Source organism: Arachis ipaensis, chromosome B2 (assembly GCF_059453495.1).
Source record: "Arachis ipaensis isolate K30076 ecotype BB chromosome B2, ASM5945349v1, whole genome shotgun sequence".
Lineage (NCBI taxonomy): Eukaryota > Viridiplantae > Streptophyta > Magnoliopsida > Fabales > Fabaceae > Arachis > Arachis ipaensis.
The window spans coordinates 70,937,451-70,949,270 of NC_142437.1; the positions used below are offsets into that span (position 1 = coordinate 70,937,451).

Sequence of the window (11,820 nt, forward strand, 5' to 3'; positions counted from 1 at the left end):
TGAAGAGTTACATTTGTTATATTTAGAGGACGTACTCGTAACTAAATCAAATTAAGTAAATTCGAATTATATTGTGCTTCATTACTTAGTAATCCGAATCAATTAAATTTAATTACCTTTGGAGCTATATCCTCAAGAAATCAAAGCAATTTTTGTAGATTTACTATTGGCTTCCCTATGCTTTAAATTGAATTGGTTTGTTTTGATTTACTAGGAGTTGTATGTATCAGTAGCTACTAGCTAGTAAATCGAATCTACCTATTTCAATTTACTATTGCCCTTGCTAAAGTGAATTCATTTGATTCGATTTACACTAAAAGAGCATAAATCAAGTTTATTTGATTCGGTTTAAATAGAGTTACAAACGAGACAGACATATAACACAGTTTAATTTAGGACATTTAATAATATTGATGTAAATCATTTTATCCATGGAATTTTTCCTTTAAACTAATATTTTATTATTCTGAATTTTGATGATAAAATATCTGAATAGAATAATAAAATATATACTTTTAACAGGTTAATAGTTAAATTAGTCCCTGAAAAATAAGACATTCTTCAAATTCGTTCCTAAAAGATTTTTTCAATCAAATTGGTCTTTCAAACATTATGAATTAATCATATTTGTTCTACAGTTACTCTACTCATAATTTTTGTCAATGATTGATGATGTGAAATGTTAATTGATAGCATACATGTTACGGATCCGAGCCACGGATCCAGGACCCGAGACTGTACCCAACCCTGGCTTCTCGAGTCCGACCCGCACCTCGCTCCGAAGGCCCAAAAACCGACCCTTCAGAGCTCCTAACCGACTTTCGAATTCACACGTCCGTCTTATCTTAACCAGATAAGATAAGATAAGAATACCCATCATCTATAAATAGAGGACCGGAGTCCTTCCAGGTATTCATTCATTCCTCACACCTTCTACCTCTTAGATCCATTCTGACTTGAGCGTCGGAGTGTCTTTGCAGGTACCTCCCCCCATTGTTCCAGTCAGGCAACCCGGCTTCAGCTCAGGTTCGCGGGTTCCCGATCTACCCTTCAAACCGTACCAGAGACATCTCGTACATTGGCGCCGTCTGTGGAGACTTGCGCCAGCCGAGCCGGATGGGGGGACGTCCTGGAGGAAACCCCCTCAAGCCAGGATGACTCCCGACCGCTTAACCCAACCCCAGAACACCGGGAGGTCACAAACCAAGCAAGAATAGTGAGTACTGTCCAACACACGAACGACCACGTCGTCACGGACCAACGACATCCCGAGAAAGCTAGGGACAAAGCGGCACAGATCATCCAAGATCTCTGCCTCCAGGTCCAGGAACTCGAAGGCAAATTGACCAATAGAGAAAAACACAACAACGAACACGAAAGCCACGCAACTTCCAGATCAAGGTCTCGCTGCGGTAGGTCGCCAACCCGACGACACGACAGAAGAGACGGTCGCAGCGCCTCACACGACCACAGACACGAGAAATCGCCAGAACGGCGATACAACAAGAAACACAACCGCAGCGATTCCCGAGATCTGAGTTATCAACACTACTCAGACGAAGATCGGAGGGACCGAAACACCAAGCGCACGAGAAACGACCATATAATAATGGGAGCTACACCCTTCACAGAAAGAATCTTAAGAGCAAAACTCCCCAAAGGTTTCGACAAACCTACCGACATGAAGTATGATGGAACCAAAGATCCCCAGGAACATCTAACGGCCTTCGAAGCCAGAATGAACCTGGATGGAGCGGCCGACGCGGTCCGATGCAGGGCCTTCCCGGTAACCCTAGCGGGACCGGCGATCAAATGGTTCAACGCCCTTCCAAACGGATCCATAGCCAGTTTTCACGATGTAACACGAAAATTCATGGCCCAATTCACAACCAGAATCACTAAAGCCAAACACCCCATCAGCTTACTGGGGGTCACGCAAAAACAAGAAGAATCCACAAGGAAATACCTCGATCGCTTCAATGACGAATGCCTGACGGTCGACGGACTCACGGATTCCGTCGCAAGCCTTTGCCTAACCAATGGACTCATGAACGAAGATTTTTGCAAACACCTCACCACCAAACCAGTATAGACCATGCACGAGATCCAGAACGTCGCCAGAGATTACATCAATGACGAAAAAGTCAGCCAGGTCGTCGCTGCCAACAAACGGCAAAACGGCAACACCCAACACGGCAACTCGGCTTCTCGCCAAAACCCACCACCCAGAGAGAATCAAAGAGACCACCCCAGACCAACAAATACAAGCCGACCGCCAAGAATTGGTAAATTCTCTAATTACACGCCCCTGACAGCACCAATTACCGAGATATACCACCAAATAGCAGATCGAGGCATCATTCCGAAAGCCCGACAACTCACGGAAAGAACAGGACGCAACAAAACCCTCTACTGCGACTACCACCGAGGATACGGTCACAAAACACAAGATTGCTTTGACCTTAAAGACGCCCTCGAACAGGCCATACGAGACGGCAAACTCCCAGAATTTGCCAAAATCATCAGAGAACCAAGACGCGTGGAAAGAGACAGGTCGCCGGAAAAAGACGGGCGTAACCCGAGAACCCAAAAGCAACCGCCCAGGGAAAGCCCAGAAGACGACCCCACCATCATCGTAAACGTCATTACGGGTAAGGACATACCGAGCAAGTCGAAACTAACAATGAAAAAGATCTCAAAGTAATGGCAGTCAGAAACCAGACTCCAACCATTGCGGCCGACAACACGATAACCTTCTTACCAGAGGATTGCCAGCACGGCACCTCGGCCGAAGACGCCCCCTTCGTCATCTCGGCTAGAATCGGAACAGGACTAGTACGGAGGATACTGGTAGACACCGGGGCAGACTCAAACATCCTCTTCCGAGGAGCCTTCGATAAGCTCGGGCTCCACAACGACAACCTCCAAACACACCGCAGCCGAATGCGACAACACCAGCCTAGCCCTAAAGAAGAAATCCCGAGACGCGGCCGGGGTATTCCTAGCCGACCTAGATGCTCGGCAAGACGGCCAACCCAGGCCAGAGCCAGAAGGAGACATGGAAAAGATACAAATAGGGCCAAGCAAAGAGGAATACACCTTCATTAATAGGAACCTCCCATATGATCTCAAAGAAGAACTCTCCCAACTCTTGAAGCAAAACAGAGATTTGTTCGCATTTACACCAGCCGACATGCCGGGAATAAACCCCGACCTAATGTCCCACCGGCTAGCCGTGGACCCCAAAGCTAAACCAGTGGCACAAAGAAGGCGAAAAAGGTCACCAGACCGAGCCGCCGAGGTCAAGAAGCAAGTCAAAGCCTTACTCGAAGCCAACTTCATCAGGGAACTCCCCTACACGACCTGGTTAGCAAACGTCGTGCTAGTGAAAAAATCTAACGGGAAATGGCGAATGTGCGTCGACTACACGGACCTCAACAAAGCCTGCCCAAAGGACGCCTTTCCCCTACCAAACATCGACGGATTAGTAGATGCCGCATCCGGCCACCGATACCTCAGCTTCATGGACGCATATTCTGGCTACAACCAGATTCCGATGCACCGACCAGACGAAGAAAAAACAGCGTTCATCACCCCAGACAGGACATACTGCTACACAGTGATGCCCTTCGGCCTGAAAAACGCCGGAGCCACCTATCAAAGACTCGTCACAAGATATTTCAAAACCTGTCCGGAAGCAAACTAGAAGTCTACATAGACGACATGCTCGCTAAGACTGAATCCGACGAACAACTCACCGACGACCTCAAGGTCATAATGAACACCCTACGAAAGCATCAAATGCGACTCAACCCGGCAAAATGCGCCTTCGGGATGGAGGCAGGGAAGTTCCTCGGCTTTATGATCACGCAACGCGGAGTTGAAGCAAACCCGGAGAAATGTCGCGCCGTCCTCGAAATGACGAGCCCAAAAAACCTCAAAGACATCCAAAAGCTCACCGGCCGATTGACGGCGTTATCACGCTTTCTCGGGGCATCGGCTCAAAAAGCGATCCCTTTCTTCAAACTAATGAAAAAAGGAGCCCCTTTTAAATGGGAGACGGAGTGCGAAGAAGCATTCCAGCATTTCAAGAAAGTCCTAGCGGAACCACCAATCCTTGCCAAATCCCAAACAGGGAAAACACTCTACCTGTACCTCTCCATTACGGAAGAGGCACTCGCAGCAGCACTCATCCGCGAAAACATGAGAAAGGAACAAGAACCTATCTACTTCATAAGCAAAGTCTTGCAAGAAGCGGAAACTCGCTACTCACGACTAGAAAAACTAGCTTTTACACTCCTCACAGCCTCCCGGCGCCTGCGACAATACTTCCAGGCCCACCCCTTAACGGTCCGAACTGACCAGACGGTCAAACAAGTACTAGGTCATATTAGGAATAACATTTTTATAATTGAGAAAAATGACTAAATTAATAAGCTTTCATAAACATATTTGGTCAATATTCAATTAGACATATCAGGTATTATATATGTTATCAATTGACGTTTTACAATATCAATCTTTGAAGAAAATTGATAATGGAGTGACTGGAGGACGAATATGATTAATTCGTAATTTTTGAAGAACTAATTTAATTAAAAAAAATTTCAATGATAAATTTAAAAAATATCTTACCTTCTACAAACTAATTTGATTATTAACTCTTTTTTTAACTATTATTATTATTATTATTATTATTATTATTAGGAAAAAGGTGAAACTCATCTATGAATGAAATGCTAGGCCCCATGCCTTTATTAATTCGTACCCAAAAAATTTCATGTCTGATACTTTGAAATTTCTTTTACCTAGTCCACATCCATGAGACGTGGAATCCAAAATATTCTTTTCTTTGCAATAATGAAATGAAATCATCAATCTTTTCTTAACTCCCCATCACTTTTACAAGTCCCTCTATCCGTTTTGAGCTATATACCTTTACAACAGAATCAAGTTCGCCTTTCTTTGCTTAGATTCTGGGTTTTTTTTCCATTTTCTTTGACTCCTTCTCTTATCAAATTTCCCTCGCTTCGTTTCCTTCCGGCTTCTGCTTTTATGATTTCCCTTTTCAGTCCACACAAAGAATAAACTTAGTATCCTTCTTTTGACATAGTTGTTTTCATTTGTTTCGTTTTATTTGTATATTTTTTGGTTCACGGAGGAACATGCATGCTCCCTTGTTGCTTGTCTGATCTGGATTGGATCAAAAGGATCTTTGCCAGTTTTGGCGTTTTTGTTTCAGGTAAAATCCCGTTAGTCCAAAGCAAGAAAGGAACAAGGTTAGTTTAACATCTTCCACCACTCCTTTGATTGCTTGATCTGGGAGACCCCACAAGATGCTTTTCTTTACTTTTGATTATTCTGCACTTTTCTGGTTCTAATGGATCTTCTTCTCTTTTTATTAATAGTGACATTTTACCTGTGTTGTGATTCTAGAGGGAAATTGTGAACAAGGGTGTGTTTGTGTTGCTCTGTTGAGTGAAAGTCTTGATATTTTTGTTGGGGCATTTGTTTATGCTTGTGATTGTGATTGTTAGTTAGTGTGGGATTGGTGGCCCTCTTGTGCTATTTAGTTATGGCGGGGATTGATGTTGCAAAGTATTCTCATAGTCCTGTGCACAAGGCCATAATTCTAAAGGAGCATGCTGAACTTAAGAGGATAATTGCTGGTCTTCCGCGGCTATGCAATGCAGCGGATATTTGCACGGAGGCAATTTCAATCGCGGAGGAGGAGAAGGCCGATGTCATCTCTTCGGTGATTGATCGGCGTGACGTGCCAAACCGTGACACCCCGCTTCATTTGGCTGTGAAATTAGGGGATGAAGGGGCAACTCAGATGCTTATGGTTGCTGGGGCAGACTGGAGCTTGCAGAATGAGCAGGGATGGAGTGCACTTCAGGAAGCTATTTGCAATAGAGAAGAAGGTATTGCAAGGATAATAATTAAGCATTATCAGCCTCTGGCTTGGGCAAAATGGTGCAGAAGGTTGCCTCGGTTGGTAGGGACCATGCGAAGGATGAGGGACTTCTACATGGAGATTACATTCCATTTTGAGAGCTCCGTGATTCCTTTCATCTCACGGATTGCGCCCTCAGATACTTACAAGATTTGGAAAAGGGGTGCAAATCTGAGGGCAGACATGACTTTGGCTGGTTTTGATGGTTTTAGGATTCAAAGATCAGATCAGAGTATTCTTTTTCTGGGTGATGGTTCAGAGGATGGGAAAATCCGGCCTGGTTCACTCTGCATGATGTCACACAAAGAAAAGGAGGTACTGAATGCTTTAGATGATGCTGGCTTTTCGGCAAATGATGAAGAGGTTCAGCAAGAAGTGGCTGCGATGTCGAAAACAAATATCTTTAGGCCTGGAATTGATGTTACTCAGGCTGTTCTTTTGCCTCAACTGACTTGGAGGCGACAGGAGAGAACAGAAATGGTTGGAACTTGGAAGGCTAAGGTGTATGATATGCACAATGTTGTTGTGAGTGTCAAATCTAGAGGGGTTCCTGGAGCTATGACTGATGATGAGTTCTTCTCATCATGCAATGAAAATGAAACAGAGAGTGAAGAACTTAATGATATTCTCACTGAGGATGAAAGAAGGCAACTAGAAGATGCACTTAAAATGGATTCTTCTGAATCAAGTCATGATAATGATGAGGGGAATTTAGGCTACCGCCATAGTTGTTATGAAACACGTGATATTCCTATTGAAGATGGAAATTGTAGCAGTGGAGAAAATAAGCAGGAAAAGAAAGGATGGTTTGGTGGATGGAGGAAAAAAGATTCTAAACATGAAGCTCCAAAGAAGATTGCTCCACCAAGAAGCTCTCTTTGCATAGAAGAAAAGGTGAGTGATTTACTGGGGGATTCTCCCACAAAGAACCAGACTAAGCCAGGCAGACATTCTGTTGAGATAGTTAGGGTTGATGAACATCGGAGAAGAAAAGATGCTAAAGCTTCCTCTTCAAATTCTGATGGTAGAAGTCGTCACAAGGATGGAAGTCGTGAAAATGAATATAAGAAAGGGTTGAAGCCTATTCTTTGGCTTTCCCCAAATTTTCCTCTAAAAACAGAAGAACTGTTGCCACTGCTTGACATTGTCGCAAACAAAGTGAAAGCAATTCGTCGTTTGAGAGAACTCCTTACAACAAAACTTCCAGTGGGAACATTTCCTGTTAAGGTATGTGCTCATCATCTTTGTTTTAGACATGCTTCTTAAAATTTTGAATGTTAGGGACACAAGTTGAATTGTTAATAGTTTCCACTTTTCAGTTTCCGTTTTCTTTGGTATGACTGACTAGGTTGTGTTATACTCTGGACATTATGTGCTGACCTATTTATTTGGAGCATATAGGGAAAAGAAAATAGAGAGAGAGACAGAGGGAGTAAGGAGGATATTAATTGGAGTTAAGAATATATCTGAGTTGGAAACAAAAAATGATGCTGACTTCTGTCATCAATTCTAGTCTATGTACTACTAACGCTCGGTATAACTGTGATGATTGCTTAAATGTTGTCACTGTTTGTGATATCAATGTAAACATCTTAATATCTTTGTGACTGCTAATTAGATACCTGTTGCGATTTTCTGACGGCAAATGTTAGGAATAATGCATGTGACTGTTGAGTTTTGCATGTGATTAGTGTTTGGAATTGGAAACATAGGGTTTTATGAAATACTTAAGAATTAATAGCTTATTATTGACACCATGCATATATTTTTTTCCCTATGCCACATTTTTGTTTCTTACATATTCAATATGGTATTAGGGTTGTACTGGTATCCTCCCTCTGTCTCATTAATATTATTTCGTTGAGCTCATACAAATCTGGAACACTTCAGTCCTTCCTTGTGTAAACCCGATTATGCAAATTAATCTGATGACCTTTTTGGCTTTGAATCCGCCACTGCATGTTCTTTCAGTTTTCCGTAGCTTTGTTATTTTGCACAGTAGTCCTTAAACTAGATGCCCATTTTCTGGTGACCCCCTTGCCTTAGCAACCACCTCAGACAATTCCAACCTGCCCATCCATATAACACTTGTCGTTATCTGCCTTCGCAACCACACCCTAAGAATGCTCTATGTACTCTATGTTTATTCAGTCATCAATATTCCATTGTTCTGACAATGCCCTTTTGCTGGTGATACTGGTGCTTACCTCCAGCCTACCTTGCTCATCATCATTGTTCCCCACAAGCAGCATGAGTTCATATTATATCTTGTTCATTTTTAAGGCTCCTCAGTTACAAGTTCTATTTAAAAGACATACAAGCTGATTGTTTTAAAATATTTGGCTTCAGTGGGATTATAAATAATAATTTTTGTTACTATAAGTTTTTCCATGAGAATAAAGTATGGCGTTGGGAAATGGAAACAGTCTTAGGAAGTAACTAAGTTCTAATTACTGAATTTTGAAACTGCATTTTTGTACTCACTAATAACTATATAATGTTACTAGATATCTACACTAATTGAACTCTGTACCTAAGCTGGAAGAGAATAAGGACGAACTTCTTCGAAAACTGTGGAGGACTTCAAAGGTGAGTGAGAGGGTAACTGGTGAAGGGAAGAGGGGATGCAAGAACCTAGCATAGTAGCATCTAGAGTAAGTAGAGGAAAGAAGCAGCAGTAATAGAGAGACAAGGGAGACAGTGATATCAGTGGGATATCACCAGATTTCCCGGTATTTGTTATTATTATTTGGTAAAAGGATGGTATAACAAAGATATCAGATATTTGAGAGACCTGATTTTCTCCTAGAGTCTGATCCCATCTTTTCCCAACTTTTTCCATGCCCTCTCACTACTTCCCCCAGCCCTTTATAGTTCCCATCCCTCTCTCATAAGAGAATGCTTACTCTCTTTCGCGCACTTTCCAGCTAGGCAAGTTAGTTACAAAACCCACTCTAGCCCATATTTCACTCAATTACAGTTAAGTCCCTAATTTCTAATTAACTTGCCTCTGCCTCCAAAGTGAACGCAGAAAATATCTTTTTACCTTTTTCATAATTTTCTAAAATTTTGGAAATGTGTTCCTAAAATTGAAAATGAAAATGGATAACCAAATATGTTTTCTATAGCATTTTTTATTCTTTTGGAAAATGTAAACAGGAAACAGCTAAACCAAAGCAACCCCTAAACTTGTTCCTTAACAATGATAAGGAACTTCATATGAAGCGGACATTCTGAATTTTACATCTATCCCTTAACTCTAGGCTTCTAACCCTTACTGCCATTGGAAGTCAGAATTTTTATTGTGTAACCTGCTTCCTCATCCTCCCTCTTTTTACTACTGTATCTGTTTTCTTTTTGTTTTTGTTATTGTCTTTTTTTTTTTGTTTTTTGTTTTTGTTTTGATAAATATTGATCTATGTTGATCCATCTCCTTCAGAAAAGGGGATTGTTTTTGTTTGATGACCCATAAGGACCCTTAATATACAATCCTTAGATAAAAATCATTTACAAGAAAAGTTCTAACTTAAAAATCTAGTATTAACGGTGGAATTTCTGTCGTAGCAAACTTCAATCTTTCATCGTGGTTTTATTTATGGAACTTTTACTTATCCTTTTGAAGTACAATAACTACTGAGGGAAACTGCAGCCATATTTGTTATTCAAATCATGAAATTAGTAGTGCCTGATAAAATTCTTTACTTCTGATTCTGTGCATTTGTAGTTTGTCAATAGGTCCTTCATTCCTTTGAGCTGGCAGCTCATAGTGCTTAGCATTTAAATCACTAGTTTGGTCCATAAGTTGGGTCGGCCATAAAACAGGCCAATGAGAGCGTAAAGCTTTACAAACAGTCTTGAGATTTGTTGTTAAATTTTGTAAACTATAACATACACTTGTTAGAGTTCCACCTGAGTTAGCCTGCGATTTTCTTAAAACATGAAGGAGCTTTTGTTGTTAAATTACATCTATTCAATTCGAATATGGGGCATTTTTACCAATGTACTATTTTCGAAACTTTGCTACTCTTCTAAAGCTAATTACCTAGATGCCACCCTTTCAATATTATTATAATTTATCATTTTTTTAAAGATATTATAATTAATCATAATTACAAATAAAATATCAAATCAATTGTCACCTTAGCAAAAGAGTGGCATTTAAGTAATTAGTTTCAAAATGGTAGCATTTTGATAATAAGTTTCAAAAAAGGTGGCATATTATTAAAAAGAAAGCCGATCATGGTATTAAAGCTCCCTGGTATTGGTTCATTGAATACAAACTTAACCTGAAAGGTCAGATAGTGTGTGAGTGAAGACCAAGCCACAAAGTATTAGCCTTTTCTCTTTATTCATTAACACCTTTGTTAGCCTTACTAGTTACAGCTTAACAGAAGACTGACTACAAGTTTCCCTTGATTGGCCTCTCATTTCCATTAGGCTGGATGCATTCCCATTGTAACGGCAGTGGAGCCCTGCGTGTGACAAGGAGAGTTGCACATAGTTTAGAGATAAGGCCTAGATAATAAAACATTGAATGTTTCTTCTTTGGACTGAAAGATTTTCATGTTAGTCACATGGGTTTTAGTATATTTTTACAAAGATATATCGTTAACTTGCTTCTGAAATATCTTCGCAATAAGGAAGGGTGTAAACGTTAGACCTCTCCATTGCTGTGTTTGCATTTTCCGATCTCCTGTATGTTTTATTCTCTCTCTCTCTCTCTCACACACACATTTATTTATTTCAATATGTTTGTCGTTATAAATCCACTGCCTTTGCATAATCAGGTCGCCATCCCTGTAGTTCCCACCATTAGAGTATTGGTTACTTTTACAAAGTTCGAAGAACTACAGCCAGTGGATGAATTTGCAACACCGCCTTCGAGTCCTCCTGCTGCTGGCATCGAGAGCCCTGCAGTGACACACTTCTCAGCTTCGTCTTGGTTTCAGTGGATAAAGGCTCCTTACCGTCCAAGTTCATCTGCAGCATGTTCCAGTAGCAGGATAGAAAATGTTTCAGACCCTTTTGCAATTCCCTCCGACTACACTTGGGTTACTGCTGAAGCAAAGAAAAAAAGGATGCAAGAGAAGAACAAGTCAAAGAAAGGGAAAAATCATAGTTAATGATATCAATCCCTGATATCAAGGAGTTGGTCATGTGTTATAAGGAAATGAAACATTGTGATTCTTGCAAAATTGCTAGAAATTTTCAAGTCTACACCATAGATTTGTTGACTTTATTTTCAGTATAGGTGGAAACCCATTTACTCCGAATAGTTTCAATCACAGTGGGAAACTTGCATCACAAAAAAGCAACAACTATGCCTGTTCCTACAACGTGGATTCAGTTATATGGATGAAACTTTCATCGTGGTTGCTGGAGTTTAAATTCACCAATGTTTGATATTTTATAATTCTTTTCCCAATTCTATTCTTGTTGTAAATAAACTTCTGAATTTGCTAGCTTGAGTTTCATAAAAGTTTGTTTTATTGTATATTATTACAGCACTGATTTACTTAATGAACATTTATTTCAATTCAGAACGCAACTACCTTGGGTTATTTTTGGCGTATTTTTATTGTTGAAGTAGGAGAAAGTAGCACTCACCAGTTACTACCGAGTGACCAATCACAATGCATGATGCACCCTTTTGGGTCTGATTGATTTGCAATAGGTTTGATCTATTTAGTAAACAAATTCTGTCATATCTTCTCCACTTCACCCTCCTCATTCCTGATTCTACTATTCATCTGCTACGTATTCTACTACGTTCGTCCAGGATTCATCCTATTTCTTTCTTCAATTTACTACTGGTGAGTCTCAACTGCTTTCATATCTTCATTATAGATGGTTGTTGTGTCTTT

The 11,820-nt window shown here is 40.7% G+C and overlaps 1 protein-coding gene across 1 annotated transcript; it reads left to right on the top strand.

The window, feature by feature from the left end:
• The first annotated feature begins 4,789 nt into the window (after nucleotides 1–4,789).
• Nucleotides 4,790–11,504, top strand: LOC107625269 (uncharacterized). The gene is made up of 3 exons (XM_016327867.3): nucleotides 4,790–5,279; nucleotides 5,409–7,183; nucleotides 10,744–11,504. The coding sequence occupies exons 2-3, from the start codon at nucleotides 5,576–5,578 to the stop codon at nucleotides 11,077–11,079; spliced, it is 1,944 nt and encodes a 647-aa protein (XP_016183353.1). The 5' UTR covers nucleotides 4,790–5,279; nucleotides 5,409–5,575; the 3' UTR covers nucleotides 11,080–11,504.
• The last annotated feature ends 316 nt before the right edge of the window (nucleotides 11,505–11,820 follow it).

Bases quoted from the DNA above. Each gene is read 5' to 3' on its own strand.
- LOC107625269 (XM_016327867.3), top strand. From the start codon at position 5,576: ATGGCGGGGATTGATGTTGCAAAGTATTCTCATAGTCCTGTGCACAAG. The intron at 7,184-10,743 runs GTATGTGCTCAT...TTGCATAATCAG, and splicing joins TGGGAACATTTCCTGTTAAG to GTCGCCATCCCTGTAGTTCC.